The sequence below is a fragment of the Mastigoproctus giganteus genome, chromosome 2 (genome assembly GCF_048544385.1).
Source record: "Mastigoproctus giganteus isolate SK-2022 chromosome 2, ASM4854438v1, whole genome shotgun sequence".
Taxonomy (NCBI): Eukaryota; Metazoa; Arthropoda; class Arachnida; order Uropygi; family Thelyphonidae; genus Mastigoproctus; species Mastigoproctus giganteus.
The window spans coordinates 102,748,870-102,767,617 of NC_143576.1; the positions used below are offsets into that span (position 1 = coordinate 102,748,870).

The 18,748-nt window shown below is 37.4% G+C and overlaps 1 protein-coding gene across 2 annotated transcripts in view; it reads right to left on the reverse strand.

Moving 5' to 3' along the window:
- LOC150089470 (cilia- and flagella-associated protein 100-like) overlaps nt 1-18,748 on the reverse strand; it is a 310,734-nt gene that overhangs the window by 170,561 nt on the left and 121,425 nt on the right. For both annotated transcript variants that reach the window (XM_090368613.1, XM_090368614.1), the window contains exon 6: nt 9,658-9,738. In XM_090368613.1, coding sequence (XP_090224739.1) covers nt 9,658-9,738 — 81 coding nt within the window. The remainder of the gene's footprint in view (nt 1-9,657; nt 9,739-18,748) is intronic.

Consider the following 18,748-nt stretch of genomic DNA (forward strand, 5'->3'; position numbering starts at 1 on the left):
AAAGCTCTTGGGATTTGTTTTTTCTTTACCTGGTTTTTGCAACAATTTCAGAAGGGCACATTTCCAGAAAATAGGAAATGTGAGTTCCAATAAAAATTTGTTATACATATTCAGCAGAACTGGAGGATATATCTAATAACTTACTGATATTTTTGCTCTCAATCAAATCAATCCCAGGAGTTTTATCAACATTTATCTGTTTGATAGCTACAACTAACTCCTCTGCTGTTGTTGTTGTTGTTTGTTGGTTTTTAGGAGCATTAGCAACTAAGGCCATATTGCTTGGGATATGTTGTGGTCATTCCCTGACTTTTCCGCATCCTCCGTATTTGGCGGTGATGGGCTCGAACCCCGGTCTAATCAAGAAGCGTATGCTACGCACTGCTGCTCCTTCCCACCTGTCCTCTGCTGTAAAAAGAGAGATATACTCATAATTGACATAAGCTCTATTATCTACTCTCATCTCATTCTGTTCAAGAGTATCAATACTTATACAATTCTCAGGAAACAGCTTGTCTATGACAACTTTAATAGTTGTCTCCCAACTAACTGTTTCCCTACCATCTACAATTACTGTGTGAAATACATCCTGCTCTTATCTTTTTATTAATAGTCAACTTATAGTGTAGTCCCCAAGGGTTACTGTTTCCAGCAGTTCTTACCAAATTCTGCCATGATCTTAACTTATGCTGATAAATAACCATATGATATTCTCTCCTTTTACACCTATATATTTCTTTATAATAGTTAGCCTCTTCTATATCACGAGACCTACATCTTTGAAGCTGGGTCCCTCCCGTTTCTGGATGTCCTGGTTAGCAGAGATGGGTCTAGAATTAAGACAACGATTTATAGAAAGCCTATGTGCCGTGGCCAGTATGTTCATTACAGCTCGGCACAGGCTTATCATCATAAGAATAGTGTAGCCAGGGCATTGTTGAATAGGGTGGGGACCCACTGTAGTACCCCTGAGGATAAGGAAATGGAAATTTGCAGAGTCACAGCAGACCTCAGGAAGTGTGGGTACCCCCAGAGGGTCTTGGAAAAATATATTTATAAGGTAGAGTTCCAATCGTAGGGGTTCGCCTGCCCCTGTGGCTACCGCATACATTCCTTACTATCCGGGCCTTTCAGAACGCGTACGGGCACTGCGGGAGTGTCAGACACACTGTGTGCAACTTCCAGGACGGAGATTGCACACGGTGGTGTCTCAAGTTAAAGATCCCGTAGCCCAGGACTATACTAGTAGTGTGGTCTATGAGATTAAGTGCCCGGATTGTGAGGAGTGTTATGTGGGGGGAGACGTTTAAAAGACCGTCTGGGGGAACACATGACCGCTATTAAGACTGCTAATTATGCGAGGTCTGTTGTGGCAGAGCATTTCTGGGAGAAGCAGCATCGGATCTCCCCTGAAGACGCGGTCATTACGGACCATGCCCATGGATTTTGGGAACGCAAGTGGCTCCAGAGCTTGCGAATCGGTTCATCCAGTCGTAATACTATTAACAGGGACAGGGGGACATGTTTACATCCCCTGTTTGAGGCGGTTGTCCTCAGACGGGATGACCGGTTCTGTTTGACACGCTACCGAGCCACTTCCGTTTCCGATGCGCGTGTGGGGAATGCCGACCATGTGTCTGATGGACCACGTGCATGAGTGCCATGGGTCTGCTACTTAAGGATGTGTCATTGCAGTAATAGTATACTGTTGAAGGAGGAGACAGCAGTCTCCGAAAGCTTCAGGTTTTATCGCTTTTAATCCATTTTTTTTAGATAATTTTATTGCTTTGGTATATTTTTAACGTTTTGTCGTAGTTTATTTTATCGTAATTTATTGTAATATTTTAGTCTTCCGATAGTGTATCACATTGTTTTATTATTTTTAAAGTAAAAATTTTTTATTCCTTGGCTGGTGTTTGTCTTTAATTATTGCAGTATGGAATTTCCCAGCCCCATAGGCCTGTTTGAAGATATATCTTTGAAATTGTTTCCTGGCTGAAAAAACATCTCACCTTAAAATTTTCAGTTGTTCAGCCTACCATGGTTCCTGCTTATCTGTGACTTTCCTATACATAGATGCACACTTCAAAGCTTCAAAAAGTACATTTTGAATATAAAATGCATATTCTGTGGCAGCATTCATGGCGTTCAGAGCCAGATAGTTATCATTACAAAAAACCAATTGCAAGGAATCATTAAATTTTTCCCAATTTATCTTTTTGTATGCAAACCTCATAGGCACCTCCGTAGTCAGGTGGGAAGGAGCAGCAGTGCGTAGCACACGCTTCTTGATTAGACCGGGGTTCGAGCCCGTCACCACCAAATATGGAGGATGCGGAAAGGTCAGGGAATAACCACCACATATCCCGGAGCAATATGGCCTTAGTTGTTAATGCTCCTAAAAACCAAATAACAAACAAACAAACAGCAAACCTCATCTGCTCATTGATTTTAATATAACAAGTCTTACTATATACCCCCACATTTACATGAAATAATATAGCCCAATGATCACTGTTTGTTGCATTCTCATCAACAACCCAGTGGCACACTTTCTTTACAAAATCTGGTGAAACCAGTGTCAAATCAATGTTCATTGTACATGTACATTGCTAAAAGTATACAGTTGTTGTGATTCATTTAGTACAACTAAATTATTTGATATTATAAAGTCCTCAATACACATTCCCCTGTTATCAGTCATACCACTGTACCACATATTGGATTTAGTATTTATGTCAAAAGCCAATACTACATTGTCATAACCTATTTGTGTCAATGCACCTTCCATACATGAAATTAAATATTCAATATTATCTTATATACAATAGCATATACAAAGCACGTCTAGCAGCTCAGACATACCGATATAAATCTTCTGCATCTGTCTATAAGAAAACTCAATAGAAGATCAAATTACATCACCAAAAGGCTACCTTTTGATGAATGAAAAACTTTATTTGGATTGACAAAAGTATTTTTTACTTTTGATCCCATATTTTGAATTCCTTTTGTTTTTTTATTTTGTTGTTGGGCAGTTTTCCAACATTCAGAAATCTTTTTCTGCTAAATACATTCTTGAAAAAGAGAATTCTGTCTGTTCATTCTTCAGACAGTATTCTTTTATATTAGTTTTTTCATTTAGTCCCATGTTAACACCACAAAATGGCTTTAGTTTATTCGTGTTTTGAATCAGAAATTCTAATAATTTCTTCATCAGAAAGCCAGTTATGATACAGTGTCGCCATATCTAAATACTCACTTCTTCAATTCTGAAGTTACAGAGTATAAGACACTCTTTGATTTCTAACACAAAGAAAAATGTTTATATGAAGTATAAATAGAGCCCCGATATTTCATGATCAGCAACATTAATTGTTGCAGCTGCTGCAACCTTGGACAGAAAGCATAATTTTACAATGTCAGAGTGATTGCGGCATTGGACTGAAAAGGATTAAAATTATTGACATTGAAACTTACTGACTTATTGAATTTTTAATGAACAATAAAACAGAAAATGTCAATGAATTTTGTACAGATTCATATGTAGATCTAAATCCTTTTTCTATATGAATTATTAAAACATTTTTTAAGAGCCCAAAATATTATGGTAAAGAGTTTGCTTTATTGCATTGTTAAACTTTCTTGTGTCACTTTTTTTTTTGCGGCTAGCAGAAGTTAGTGTTTTTAACAGCAGAAACTTTGCCTTTACAATGAGTTGCCCTGACATTGCACTACATTTAAAAATATTTGCTCGAAAGTAGTGCAGTAAGCAGATTAGCCTTTCCAAGACTTCATAACATTCCCAAAAGGTTTTCAGCTATTTATCTATTGTCTCATCTCTTAAATGAATGGCAGATGTCTTTTAGCAATGTCATTTGCTTTTAAATTAATACAATACTAGGGCAACTAATTGCAAAGGTAAAGTTTGTTCTATTGTGAGCATTAAGAGCACTGCATTAACTAAGCAGTTTAAATCCTGTTGGCTGAAAAAAAAAAAAAAAATAAATAAATAATAAAATAAATAAAAGATACGATAATCCTCCTAAATCTATATCATTTAATTCTTCAAGTTAATGAATATTAATTAATATAATAATATAACTTTATTTTTATTTGTTTAATCATTAATTAAATAATTTTTTTATTTCGCATACCAGGTGGTTATAAAATAAGTTTCCCTATTCAGGAGACCCTAGTGTCAAAAAAGGTTAGAGTTAGCACTGTGAAAATTGGTGGGAATGTCATTTAGGGTATGGGGAAGCATTTTGTAGAAGAAACAAAATTAGTACAAATTTCTGCCAACCAGGGAAAAAACAGCGCTGCACGTATTAGCATTAGCATTAGTAGAGGCATTTGATTATTATTATTATTATTATTATTATTATTAGCCATATGGTACAAGGAAGCCTGAGGCTTATGCTGCACCAGCCAAAAAAAAAAAAAATCCCGAGTTACCCCGAGAGAGAGAGAGAGAAAGTACAAGGGAATCACCAAGAAAGAGAAGAATGATGATATCCAGCTCAGGACCCTGGGTTTGCCAAGCCCATACTCACCAGATGTGAGCCCCCGGGGTTAGCGATGCAAGAAAGCAAGCTTATGCAGCATCAGCAAAAAAAAAAAAAAAAAAAAAAAAACACTTCCACTTCACCCCTCTGTTCGTTCAAAATACCTGTCCAGCTGAGCCTTAAACTTATTTAGGCTATCAACTTCCACGACAAGGGATGGAAGTCTGTTCCACCAACCAACCACCCGCTGGCTAAAGGCAAATTTCCGCACGTCTATCCTACATCTGTCTTTCCTCAATTTGAATTTATGCCCTCTCAGGTGATTATTCTGAGCGAGAGGAAGAATCCCATCAGCATTGAGCATGCTCAAACCATTCAAGGCTTTATACACCTCTATCAGATCACCTCGCTGGTGCCTAGTCTCCAGACACTGTAATTTGCAAAATTACAATCTTTTAGAGAGATAAATAGCTTAGTTATATAGCGAAATTTTCAACTTCCAAGGACTTGGAACGAATTACAAAAAAAACAAAAAAACACAATGTGTTATTGGGTTCAAATTACAATATTTTCATGATACCTCCATTTATTCCTACGGGATGCAAAATACGTTTCCACAATTTTTTTAAGTTTGCACTGGCTGGCAAAAACTTACGTAAAGTCGAATTTGCGTAAGTCAAGTATTACGTAAGTCGGGGAGTTCTTGTATAATATTTGGCAAATCCTTAAAAGCCAAAACTGATCTTTGCAATTCATTGTGATAATAAAAGCAGTGAATCTTAGTGATCGTGACTTAGTGATCCAGAATGTAGGAATGCTTTTAAAACTAGCACAATATTACTCTGCTATTCTTTTACAATAATATATTTTTTACATATAAGTTCTTTTTGTTAAGCCTAAAAATATTGATTAAAGTAGGTTTTTCTTTTCCTTATTATATGTAAAAATTATTTATTAGTATATTTTTGTACTATGAAAGTCAGGGCCATACTTAAAATTGAATCAAAGTAAATATCTTAATATGGCACTTTTAAAAATGTAAAAGTTGTCATTTACTTCAAGTCATTTGCTTATGCAAATGACATCCTGCTAGATAAAAGCAGAAAGGCCAACACAACCGTCAATAACCATTATGGCTCTTACAAAAAAAGGAATGTACCTTTTTAGTAAAACTGTTCTACCAGAATAATAGTAACACTAATGCAGCACTGCGTGAATATCGGAAACTTAAAGGTTTGCGTAAAGGACCTTTAACGTCAGTGGAGCTTCGAAAACTAATAAAAAAATTTGAAGTGACCGGGAAGTTAGGTGTAATTCCAGGTAGGGGACAACCACGTATCGAAATGGAGGTAGTGGATCAAGTGGTGGTTGCAATGGCCTCTAGGTCAGAATGAGAAACACTACCAGTCAGTAGTGCCAGAGGTGTGTCAAGAGAGACTTGAACCTTCCTTGGTCTACTGTACATAAAGAACTTCAAATAATTTTACGCTGCTACCCATAAAAAAATTCACATAGTGCAAGAACTAAAGTCTTGTGATCAACAACAAATAGACTTTGCTCTTCGGTTTCTGGCTCGTATGGAACTTGACGATACATGGGCTCGAATGATTTTGTGGTCTGATGAGGCATATTTCACTCTTCATGGAGCTGTAAATGCACAAAACTTCCAAATATGGGGCACTTCTCGTCCATCTGCTGTGCATGAGAGACCACTACAAAGTCCATACATTACAGTATGGTGTGGATTCACAGCAGAGTTTATAATCGGACCATTTTTCTTTGAAGAGTCTACACCTCGTGGCCCTGTAAGGTGTACGGTAACTAGTGCACAGTACTGTGCTCTTCTAAGAAATCACATTATTCCCGCTCTGCAAGAAAGGCAATGCTTGGAGACCATAGTGTTCATGCAAGATGGTGCCCCTCCCCACGTTGGTAGACAAGAGAAGAAACTGCTCCATTCAACAATCGATTTCTGGCTATGGGGATACCTGAAAGACAGAGTTTACCATGGAGGATACAGACGCTTGTTGATTTGAAAGCAAGCATTAAACAGCATGTAGCCAACATCCCCAATGAGATGCTATGTTAAACTGTGTCACGTGCCGGTCCTCCATTTTTAGAATGTCATCTCAAGTGAAGGAAAGCACATAGAACAATATCTGTAGATTTCTGAGTTCTGATATTAATAATCCTAAGTTAAGTATTCCATCTCATGTTTACAGGCCAATTTCTCCCCTGGTAGTGTAAATTTGAACTAATTTCTTTTCCTTCTACAAATCACTTCCCCATACCCTAAATGACATACCCACCGATTTTCACAGTGCTATCTCTAACTGTTTTGACACTAGGGTCTCCTGAATAGGGAAATTTATTTTATAACCACCTGGTATTTAATTAAACTGGCTAATAAAAAAAAATTTAATACCTAGAGAGAGAGAGCAAAAGTTGCAGATTCTAAAGGAAACTGATCCGATGATTCCAAGAAGACAAAGATAACTTATCACTACCATATCATTTATTTTGAATTACCAATTTCAAATATCATTCAATAATACACACTATTTTAAAAATGAGTTTTATTCATTTTAAATTACTTTGTTCTATTTCTGTTCATTTAATACATTCTATTTTCTTAGAAATGCTTGCTACTCAGTTTTCCTTATAGTCCATTTTGCTTTCTCTCTTAAGAAACCAGCAAAACCAAATTTGTTGGGGTACTTCCAACATGGAAGTACTCCAACAAACTTGGTACTGCATTTTCATTGTAGATATGTAGTTTCAATCTCAATTTCCCCCACCAAATTTTTAGGGATGATGGGGAACTTTGAGGGTAAATTGATATGGCAATGAAAGGCGCTTGTTAAATATTACTGCAGGTTTGTTTCGAATGCACCACCTTTGAGAAGTTTCTTTGAGGCCCAATGAAAATTCTTCTTTCAGTTGGCCATCTGTTAGATTGGGAAGCACTTCCCTTAAGTACCAGAATCTGTTTCCTTCTTTATCCACAGCCTTAATAAAATTCTTCATTAATTTAAGATTTATGTGCAAAGGTAGAAGAACCTTTTTTTTTGGTTCAACCAGTAGACATATGTTTTATTACTTCTCCCTAGTAAAAATTCCTCCCTCTTTTTTCCACTACTTGACAATATAATGTTTTTCAGCTGCATAACTGTTCCATAAACAGAAAAAAAACCCAGAATTTTGTGAAAACTCCTTGTAAACCAGTGAGTGATCTAATTACCTTAAGATCACCATACAACACATACCATATACCTTAAGAACACCATATGCAAAGTCATGGTACTTTATGCACTCAGTAACTTGGTCATATCTTCTTATGTTTCTTTCACACCAACAGCACAAAGCAGAGGAACTGATGGAAATGCATTTCTATTGCTTTTGAAGCATCAATAAATATACACCATTCATTAGAATTGGATTGCATTCAATGCACAGTTCATTCAGAAGACTATTAGTACCTTTAAAAGACATACTGTCTTCCATAACAAAATATTTTGAACCACTTTGATATTTTTGATATTCTATAGTCAAATTTTGGTTCTTACTTCAAATAACTCCCACTGTTGTAACCTAGAACCCAAGAAGTTTTGCCTGCCCTTTAGACAAGTTTGAATCGTAAACTAAGTCATTAAACTCTTCTTGCTTAATTATATGTGGCACATCATAATTTTCTGGTTGGCAGTCCAAATCTGTTGAAGTGGATAGGCCAGCAAAATATGCAACACAAGAATCCATTGTTTATCACTGCTTTCTTTATCCCATTATTTTGGGGGATCTGGTAGTGGCAGTCTTCATTACGTGGAACAGGCTTTATTACAGATGATATATTAGGATATTTAATGTTGTGATTGCTTTTTCTGGACATTCCTGATATTTTTGTAGTGAATAAACAGCAACCGTCAATGTGGTTATATGGTTCTCACCAAACTATAGAAACAACAAAAGGCATACTTTTAATTTTCCCAGTTAGATACCTCAGATTTGTGGTGCAAGTAATACAGCACATATGTGGCCAAGTTTTGTCCTGATCACCAATCTTGCAACCAAAGTACAAAGAAAATGCACATTTAGTAATAATGTATATTTTCTTCATCCATATTTTTGTTGTAAACCATCCAAAAAAGTAGCAGAAATTGTCAGGGTTATTCAGACACTTCTTTGATTCTGCTTAAGCATTTTAACAATACAATGCTAAGAAAAATGCAAAAGAAACAAACAATATGCAATTGATAAGCAAATAAACTGTACACACTCACACTACAACTGTCTTTCCATCACTGAGAGAAATGGTGGGAAACAGACAGCCAAGAGCAAACACGTTAATTCTCCTCAATTAACGTGAGAATTGCATTATCCTTAATGCAAACATTATTTGTAGGTAAAACAACATATCCGTGCCATATCTACTTCCCTAAATTGTAGTAATATGATGTACTCATTACTGGTAAACACAAAAAATTGTATGTGTAGAAATTGTAATGTGATGTGAAAGTTTAAGAATTATTTCAAACTCTATGCATAAAAACTGACTACAAACATCTGATATATTAGTGAAGGTAAAAATCACGTTGGCCAAATTTTTTAATTCAATCACTGTAAATATGGAATGTCATGTTTATTTTCCACATTCTTTATGTTGAAGCCATTTTGTCCCAAATATATATATGGCAACCCTATATTAAAGACCACTGCGATATTCTTTATATTCTTTTTGCAATATACTGCAATGGTCTTTAAAAAACCATATACACGGTTTTTTCCTTTAAAAGATGAAAAGATTTATTGATAAAAAAACCATATATATGGCCAAAATATTCCAAATGTCTTTACTTATAGATATATTAACTAAGCTAACTTTTTGTTATATCAAATATTAGAAGCTAAGGTCCACATGACTTTGACAAAGGAAATATGTAGTCAATGCATAACATCCTTTAATTTCTGATTGTTTGAATTTTTCCCAATTAGACATGTGGCATTTCCTCCAACTCTCATAATGACTACTACAGGTTTTTGAATTAAAAGCCCTTTTTACAACCATCTATGTATGTATACAAATACTTTTAGTCATATCATGTAAACCTGGCTAAACACTTTTCAGTACAAAATTCTATATTCTATGATTTACCTTTTCAGTACAAAATTCTGGGCATTTAAGAATTTTATTTGTACCAACTTTTCAAATTTGATTTTTGTCTCTTGTACAGCTCTGCAAAATATTTAAAAATGCATGTTAAAAATTTTCAAATAAATATTAAGATTCATCATATTTATGGCTTTAAGGTTTAGTACATTAGTATTTCTTTATAAAATTTTACAGTAATAAATTTATTAGCCTATTCACTATAATGAGTACAAAAAGTACTGTTCTATATTCTTTCCTGTCCTATCAAAATAATCAGATATCTCAATAAAACACTAAATTTTGCAATAAAGTTATAATGATATAAATTTGGAATTCTGATAATAACAGTAAAAATATAAAAGCAATTACAATCACTCTTTCTTCTGTAATGTTTAGGGCTCAGCGTGAAGTTAGTATGATATCCTACAGCAGCTTCAGTAGTAAATTTTTGCTCCTCCAGGACAGACAACACAGTATATGGTATAACATTATCCTTAATGCTTCCAAAAGATCTCAGCAGGGGCAGGACATGGAGAATCGCTACCAGGGTGGTGGCAGCCAACATGTGACATGCCACAAAAGCAGTCAACTTCTCTATAACAGTCAACCACAGCAACAGCCACCATGTCATAGGGTCTCTCCCTACCCTGAAACAAAAGGTGAAGACACAGGATTCTACGGTAGTGATTCCTATCATATTCCAATGCCAGAGTCAAAGAGTTAAATTAACTCAAAATGTATGAGCTCTCAAAATTCATCTTGAAATTTTACTTTTGGTATTGTCATTGTCCGATATTTTTATTGTTGCAATTTTTCAAAATTCCACATTTCCAACTGTATTTTCCCTTATTAGCATTAGTAGAGGCAAATGATACAAGAAAGCAAGCCTATATAGCATCAGCCAGAAAAAAAAAAAAAAAATAAATAAATAAAAACCCTTCCCATTTCACCTATCCATTAAATCTAAATATAAGTCTAGTTCTGCGGTGAATTTATTTAAGCTGTCAAATTCTACAACGACAGATGGAAGTTTGTTCCGGAAATCAATCACGTGCTGGCTAAAGGCAAATTTCCACACATATTCTATAATTGTCTTTCCTTAATTTGAATGTATGTCCCCTCAGGCAACTGATCTGGGCAAGAGGAAGAATCCCATCAGCACTGAGCTTGCTGAAACCATTCAAGGCCTTATACACCTCAATCAGATGACCTCGGAGATGCTTAGTCTCCAGACACTGTCTGGCGCCTCCGTAGCCAGGTGGGAAGGAGCAGCAGTGCGTAGCACACGCTTCTTGATTAGACCGGGGTTCGAGCCCGTCACCACCAAATACGGAGGATGCGGAAAGGTTAAGGAATGACCACCGCATATCCTGGAGCAATATGGCCTTAGTTGCTAATGCTCCTAAAAACCAAACAACAAAACAACATCCAGACACTGCAATTTGTAGAACTTAAATCTTTCTTTGCAAAAGCAAACCTTTATTCCATTTGCCAATCTTGATGCCCTTCTCTGTACTTGTTCCAGCAGCTCTATATCTTTCCTAAAATTAGGCCTCCAGACTTGTATACAGTAATCAAGGTGTGGCCTGACCACTGCCTTATACAAGGGGATGTTCACCTTCTTATTCCTGCTAGAAAAATTCCTGAATATCATTGACAAGACACCATGAGCTACCCTTGCAGACTGCTTGCACTGCTCAGAAAACTTCATATCAGACTGCACAATTACCACTAGGTCCTTTTCATTCTCTACTACCCTCAGTACAGTACCACACAGTTGATACATTACTCTGCGGTTACTGCTACTCAATGCAGTACTTTACATTTGTCAATGTTAAACTTCAGATACTACCTCTCAGCTGATCTGCTCAACTTTTCTAGATCCTGTTGCAGTAGCGTACTGTCATTAGTGTCATTAACAACCCTGCCAACCTTCGTATCATCTGCAATCTTAGATATTAAGCCTGATATGATAGGAGAGAATATATGATGTGAGCCTTGTGAACCAATTCGGCCCTGGAGAGATATTGCAAACCTCATGAGGTAGAATTTTTTTCAGCATGGTCTGTGCTTGCTAATAGGGGAGACTGCTTCTACAGGGATGGGATCCACTTAAATAGAAAGGGTGCAAGAATATTTTCTGATGCTATCGAGGCAGTGTTAGGCAGGTTGTAAAACTGCAGACTTGAGGAGATTCACAAACTAAAAGATTAACAGAGCTGCAGGCAGAGGTAAAAGTGATTCTTCACTGTTTCTATTGTAATGAGCAGCAGCCTGGAGAGCAGATTGCTTTAGATTTCAAGAGCTGCTGGGAGTCATCATGGAACAAATAAATACATGGGCTGTGTTAGGTTAAGTAAGAGTAAGAACAGGTGCATGTATACTTTCATGTACACCAATGCTAGAAGTATAGTAAATAAATTTGATGAATTTCAAGTGCTGATCAAGACATCAAAGGTAGATATTGTTGGGATATCAGAGACAAGGTATCACACAGATATAAGCAGTGTAGAATTGGAATTTGGGGAGTACAATGTATACAGTATTGATAGACAGGGTAGGAACTTGTTGTTGGGTTTAACAACACATAGGCTGCTAGATCCTATTGTGTCTTTCTAATGGGGAATATGAAAAAAAAAAAAACTATATTTTATGATATATTCCTATCCGATTCAGGAAAGGAAATAGTTCTTTTTTTATTAGGATCATCTCCCAGAATCTGCAATAAATTAATTGATGACTGTGTATTAGCAATTGATTTAAAGGTGTTTAAGCGGATGTTTTGAAAGTGAGGACAGTCCACTAACAAATGGCGAATGGTAAGTTGTACTTGATGTAGTGTACATTGGGGAGCACTGTCAACAGGGTAGGAAGGGAGGGAGGAGGGGTTGTGCTGTTAGTTAAGAAACACAAAGTCTAGGGAAGTGCATCCATTTGACACAGATGGACAGTGCAATGTTGAGTCAGTTTGGTATGACATAAGCACTGGGAAAGCAAAGGTGAGGGTAGGAGTTTGTTATAAGCCTGATGACTCTAATGAGTACAATGAACAATTATACAGAGAAAGAGTGGGCCAGTAAATCAGAGTGTCTTATAATGGGGTATTTTAACTTCCCAGATATTGACTGGAACTTGTGGGTTGGTCACTTGCACACTAGAGGCTTTTGTGGATTTATTGGATGATTGTTTTTTACAGCAGCATGTTAGAGAGGCAACCAGCGGGAGTAACACTCTTGATCTGATTATCAGCAGTGATTATTCATGCATCAAGAATTTACAGATAAAGGAATCATTGGGAGGCAGTGATCAAAGTGTACTGATGTAGTATTTACTTAAAAGATGTAACTACCATCAAGGGTAAAGGAAAGGGTTTTTGTTTTCGTAAAGGTGACTACACTGTTTTAAGTTGTTGTTGTTGTTTGGTTTTTAGGAGCATTAGAAACTAAGGTCATACTGCTCCGGGGATATGCAGTGGTCATTCTCTGACCTTTCCGCATCCTCTGTATTTGGTGTTCATGGGCTTGAACCCCGGTCTAATCAAGAAGCGTGTGCTATGCACTGCCGCTCCTGCTCACCTGGCTACGGAGGCACCACTGGTTTAAGACAGTTTTTAAAAATTCTACACAGTGGAATCAACTGATGTTGTTTAAAACAGCAAATTCCAAATGGGAAGCCTTCAAGGAATTAATATTGGAAGCTACTCAGCTTTTCATACCAACAAAGAAATACTGTTCAAGATTTACACCTAAATGGATGTCAGATGAACTAATGAGGCTCTTGGCAGAGAAGAAAAATGTGTGTGATGCATATAAATTATCAGGAGACACAGAAGCCTATGGCAGATATAAGCTAGTCTGTAATTAAGTCACAAAGGAGGTTAGGCAAGCGAAGGCTGATTACGATAAATGCTTGGCAAAGGATGCAAAGAAAATCAACAAAGACTTCTTTACTTATGTAAACTCTACAAGGAAGGGCATAAATCAGATTGGTCTACTTGATGTTGATGGTTTGACTCTGATTCTGATCAGATAGCTGACAAACTGAATGAGTATTTTGCATCTACATTCACACATGAGGAATTCTGTAAGGAAGAGGAGGGCAGAAGTTTGCTAAACTTTAACAAGGAGCTAAATGATTTTATAATAACAGAGAGCAAAGTGGAGGAGAAATTATTGAAGTTAAAAATAAAAAAAAGGCATTTGGGGTGGATGGAATCTATCCATTTATATTGAAGGAGGCAGCAGTCAAGTTAGCAAACCCTTAGCCATAAATATTAATGCATCTTTATATTCATGGAGGTCCTCATGGACTGGATATGTGCAAATGTATCCCCAATTCACAAAGGGTGTTCAAAGGTTGAAAAAAATAATTATAGACCTGTTAGTTTAACTTCTGTTCCGGGGAAAATAATGGAGTCACTGGTTAAAGAAGTGATGATGCAGGATCACCTAGACAAGACTGCAGTAATAGTTCAGACAGCACGGGTTTGTTAAGGGGAAGTCTTGTCTGACCAATATGATTAGATACTACGATGTGGTCACAAAGGAACTGGATAAAAAAAATAATTTTGTATCATATACTTGGATTTCAGCAAAGCTTTTGATACTGTTGCACATGGAAGACTGCTTTAGAAATTAGAGCAGAATGGCATTAAGAGCAAGTTGCTGCCCTTAATGCCATACTGCTGCAATCAAATATTGATAAAGGGATGGTTGAGTGGGAGAAGGCAGCGAGTGGTAATAAATGGATACTGCTCTACATGGACTAATGATATTAGTGGAGTCCCCCAGGGTTTGTACTGGGACCATTTTTGTTTTGTGTATTTATTAATGATATCGATGAAGATATATCAGGTTTAATATCCAAATTTGCAGATGATACAATGGTTGGAAGGGTTGTTAATGATAGTAAAGACAGTATGCTACAGCAACAGAATCTAGAAAATTAGGCACATGGGATGAGAAGTGGCAACTAAAGTTTAACATTGACAAATGCAAAGTACTGGATATATGGATAGCAGTAACCCAAGAGAAATGTACCAACTGTGTGGTGCTACTCTCAGGGAGGTGGAGAATGAAAAAGATCTGGGGGTAATTGTGCAGGCAGATATGAAGTTCTCTGAGCAGTGCAGACGGGCTGCCAGAGCAGATCATGTAGTTTTGTCAATGATATAAAGGAATTTTGCTAGCAAAGACAAAGAGCTGATTATCCGCTTGTAAAAGGCAATGGTCAGGCCACACCTTGAGGTCTCCAGACCTGTATGCAGTACAGGTCTGGAGGCCTCATTTTAGAAAGGATGCAGAGTTGCTAGAACAAGTACAGAGAAGGCCAACAAGACTGGTGAGAGGAACAAAGGGGTGCTCTTACAAAGAGAGGCTTACGTTCTGCATGTTGCAGCATCTGGAGACTAGGCACCTGCGAGGTGATGTGATTGAGGTGTATAATGCCTTGAATGGCTTAAGCAGGCTCAATGCTGATGGGATACTTCTGCTTGCTCAGATTAAGAACCTGAGGGGGCATAGATTCAAATTGAGGAAAGATAGTTGTAGGAGAGATGTGCAGAAGTTTGCCTTTAGCCAGCTTAAATAGGTTCAAGGCAGAACTAGACAAACATTTGGAGCGAGTGGATGGGTGAAATGAGATGGGTGTGTGTGTTTTTTTTGTTTTTATTTATTTTTTTTTGACGGATGCTATATAAGCTTGCTTTCTTGCATCATCTGTCCTTGCTAATGCTAATGCTAAAATATATTAAACAGATCTCTTTATAACAAAAGTCAAAATTTCAGTATAATGAATATTTCTTGCTGACAAAAATAAAATTAATTCAATATCTGTGCAAAAACAAAAATCGATTACATTTATCTTTGCTGTAGATAAGTATAGGGTACCTAATTCATATTTGCTGATGCTATTGAGGCAGTGTTAGGTAGGTCAGAAAACTGTTAGCTTGAGAGGGACACAAGGACTAATAGATTAACAGTAGCCACTGGCAGAGGTTAAAGGGATTCTTGCACTGCTTCTATTGGAATGAGCAGCAGCCTGGAAAACAAGATGCAGGGTATTTCAGACACTACTGGGAGTCATTGCGGTACAAGTAAACACATGGGTTGTGTTAGGGTAGCTAAGAATAGGAACAGGTGCATGTATATTTGCATATACACCAATGCTAGGAGTTTGGTAAATAAATTTGATGAATTTGAGGTTTTGCTCAAAACATCAAAGGCAGATATTGTTGGGATATCAGAGAAATGGTGTCACACATAAGGAATGCAGAACTGGAATTTGGGAAGTACAATGTGTACAGGAAGGATAGACAGGATAGGAAGGGAGGAGGGGTTATGCTATTAGTTAAGAAACACAAAATCCAAGGAAGTGAAGCCAGTCGAAATCGCTGGACAGTGCAGTGTCGAGTCAGTTTGGTGTGACATAAGCATTGGGAGATCGAAATTGAGTATGAGTGTGTTAAGCCCTAATGACTCTGATGAGTATAATAAGAAACTGTACAGGGAAATGGAGTGGGCCAGTAAATCAGAGAGTCTTATAATGGGGGATTTTAATTTCCCAGATATTGACTGGAATTTGGGGGCTGGTCACTCACACATTAGCAAGGCTTTTGTGGATTTATTGGATGATTGTTTTCTACATCAGCATGTTCAAGAGGCAACTAGAGAGAGTAATACTCTTGGTCTGATTATCAGTAGTGATTCTTCATGCATTAAGAATCTGCAGATAAAGGAACCACTAGGTGGCAGTGATCACAGTGTGCTGAAGTGGGATTTACTCAAAGAGGTAAATACCATCAGGGGCAAAGGGAAGGATTTTTGCTTTCGTAAAGGCGACTACGGTGGTCTGATGTTGTTAATGCTGTTATTTGGTTTTTAGGAGCATTAGCAAATAAGGCCATATTGTTCCGGGGATATGCGGTGATCATTCCTGACCTTTCCGCATCCTCCATATTTCGTGGCTCACGGGCTCGAACCCCGGTCTAATCAATAAGCATGTGCTACGCACTGCAACTCTTACTCCTGCCCACCTGGCTACGGAGGCGCCATGGTTGTCTGAGACAGTATTTAAATTCTATACGGTGGAACCAACTGATGATGTAACCAACAGCAAATTCAAAATGGGAAGCATTCAAAGAATTTATCTTGGAAGCTACTAGGCTTTACATACCAACTAAGAAATACTGTTCAAGGTTTAGGCCTAAATGGATGTCAGATGAACTAATGAGACATATGGCAGAGAAGAAAAATGCATGGGATACATAAATTGATGGGTGACATGGAAGCCTATGATAGATATAAGACGGTCTGTAACCAAGTCACAAAGGAGATTAGGCAGGCAAAGGCAGATTATGAGAAATCCTTGGTAAAGGATGCAAAGAAAAACAACAAAGAGTTCTTTACCTATGTAAGCTCTAGAAGGAAAGGGATAAATCAGATTGGTCCACTGGATATTGATAGTTCAACTGTTGATGATCCTGCTCATGTGGCTAACAAACTAAATGAGTATTTTGCGTCTACATTCACTCATGAAGAGTTATTCAGGGAAGGGAATGCCAGAGGTGAGTTAACTCTGGCAGTGAGCTAGATAATTTTGTAATAACTGAGAGGAAAGTGGAGGAGAAATTGTTGAAGATAAACATAAAAAAGGCACCCAGGGTGGATGGGACCTATCCAGTTATATTAAAGGAGGCAGAAAAGGAAGTAAGCAAACTGTTAGCCATAATTATGAGAACTTCTTTGGACTCAGGGGAGGTAGCCATGGACTGGAGATGTGCAAATGTGACCCCAATTCACAAAGGAGGATCAAAGGGCGAAAATTAATGGAGGCACTGGTTAAAGAAGCACTACAAGGTCATCTAGACAAGACTTCAGTTATAGCTCGGACACAGTATGGTTTTGTTAAGGGAAAGTTTTACCTAACCAATTTGATTAGATACTATGATGTGGTCACAAAGGAACTGGATGCAGGGAATAACTTTGATATCATATATTTTGGTTTTAGAAATGCTTTTGATACTGTTGCAAATGGAAGAGTGCTGAACAAATTGGAGCAGTGTGGCATTGGAGGCAAATTGCTGCTATGGATAAAGGGATGGTTGAGTGGGAGAAGACAGAGTGGGAACCAATGGACACTGCTCATTGTGGACTAATGTTTCTTAGTGGAGTCTCTCAGGGTTCAGTTTTGGGTACATTGTTGTTTTCTGTATTTATAAATGATATTGATGATGGTATATCAAGCTTAATGTTCAAGTTTGCAGATGATACAAAGGTTGGCAGGGTTGTTAAGGACACTAATGACAGTACGCTGCTGCAACAGGATCTAAAAACGTTGAGCAGATGGACTGAGAGGTGGCAAATGAAGTTTAACATTGACAAATGTAAAGTACTACATATGGGAAGTAGTAACCCCAGAGTGATGTATCAGTTCTGTGGTACTACACTGACAGTGGTAGAGAATGAAAAGGTAATTGTGCAGGCAGATATGAAGTTTTCTGATCAGTGCAGACGGTCTGCAAGAGTAGCTCATAGTGTCTTGTCAATGATATACAGGAATTTTTTTAGCATGGATAAAGAGGTGATTATCTCTTTGTATAAGGCAATGGTGAGGCCACACCTTGAATACTGTATACAGGTCTGGAGGCCTCATTTTAAGAAGGATGTAGAGCTGTTGGAACGAGTACAGAGAAGGGCAACAAGATTAATGAATGGAACAAAGGGTTGGTCTTACGAAGAAAGGCTTAAATTTTGCAAATTACAGTGTCTGGAGACTAGGCATCTGCGATGTGATCTGATTGAGGTGTATAAAGCCTTGAATGGTTTGAGCATGCTCAATGCTGATGGGATTCTTCCTCTTGCTCAGAATAATCACCTGAGAGGGCATAAATTCAAATTGAGGAAAGACAGCTGTAAGATAGATGTGCGAAAGTTTGCTTTTTAAATTTAAGGCTGAGCTGGACAGGTATTTGGAATGAACAGAGGGGTGAAATGGGAGCAGTTTTTTTTTTTTTTTTGTTGGCTGATGGTGCATAAGCTTGCTTTTTTGCATCATATTCCTCTACTAATGCCAATGCTAATTTCGGCTAGTTTTT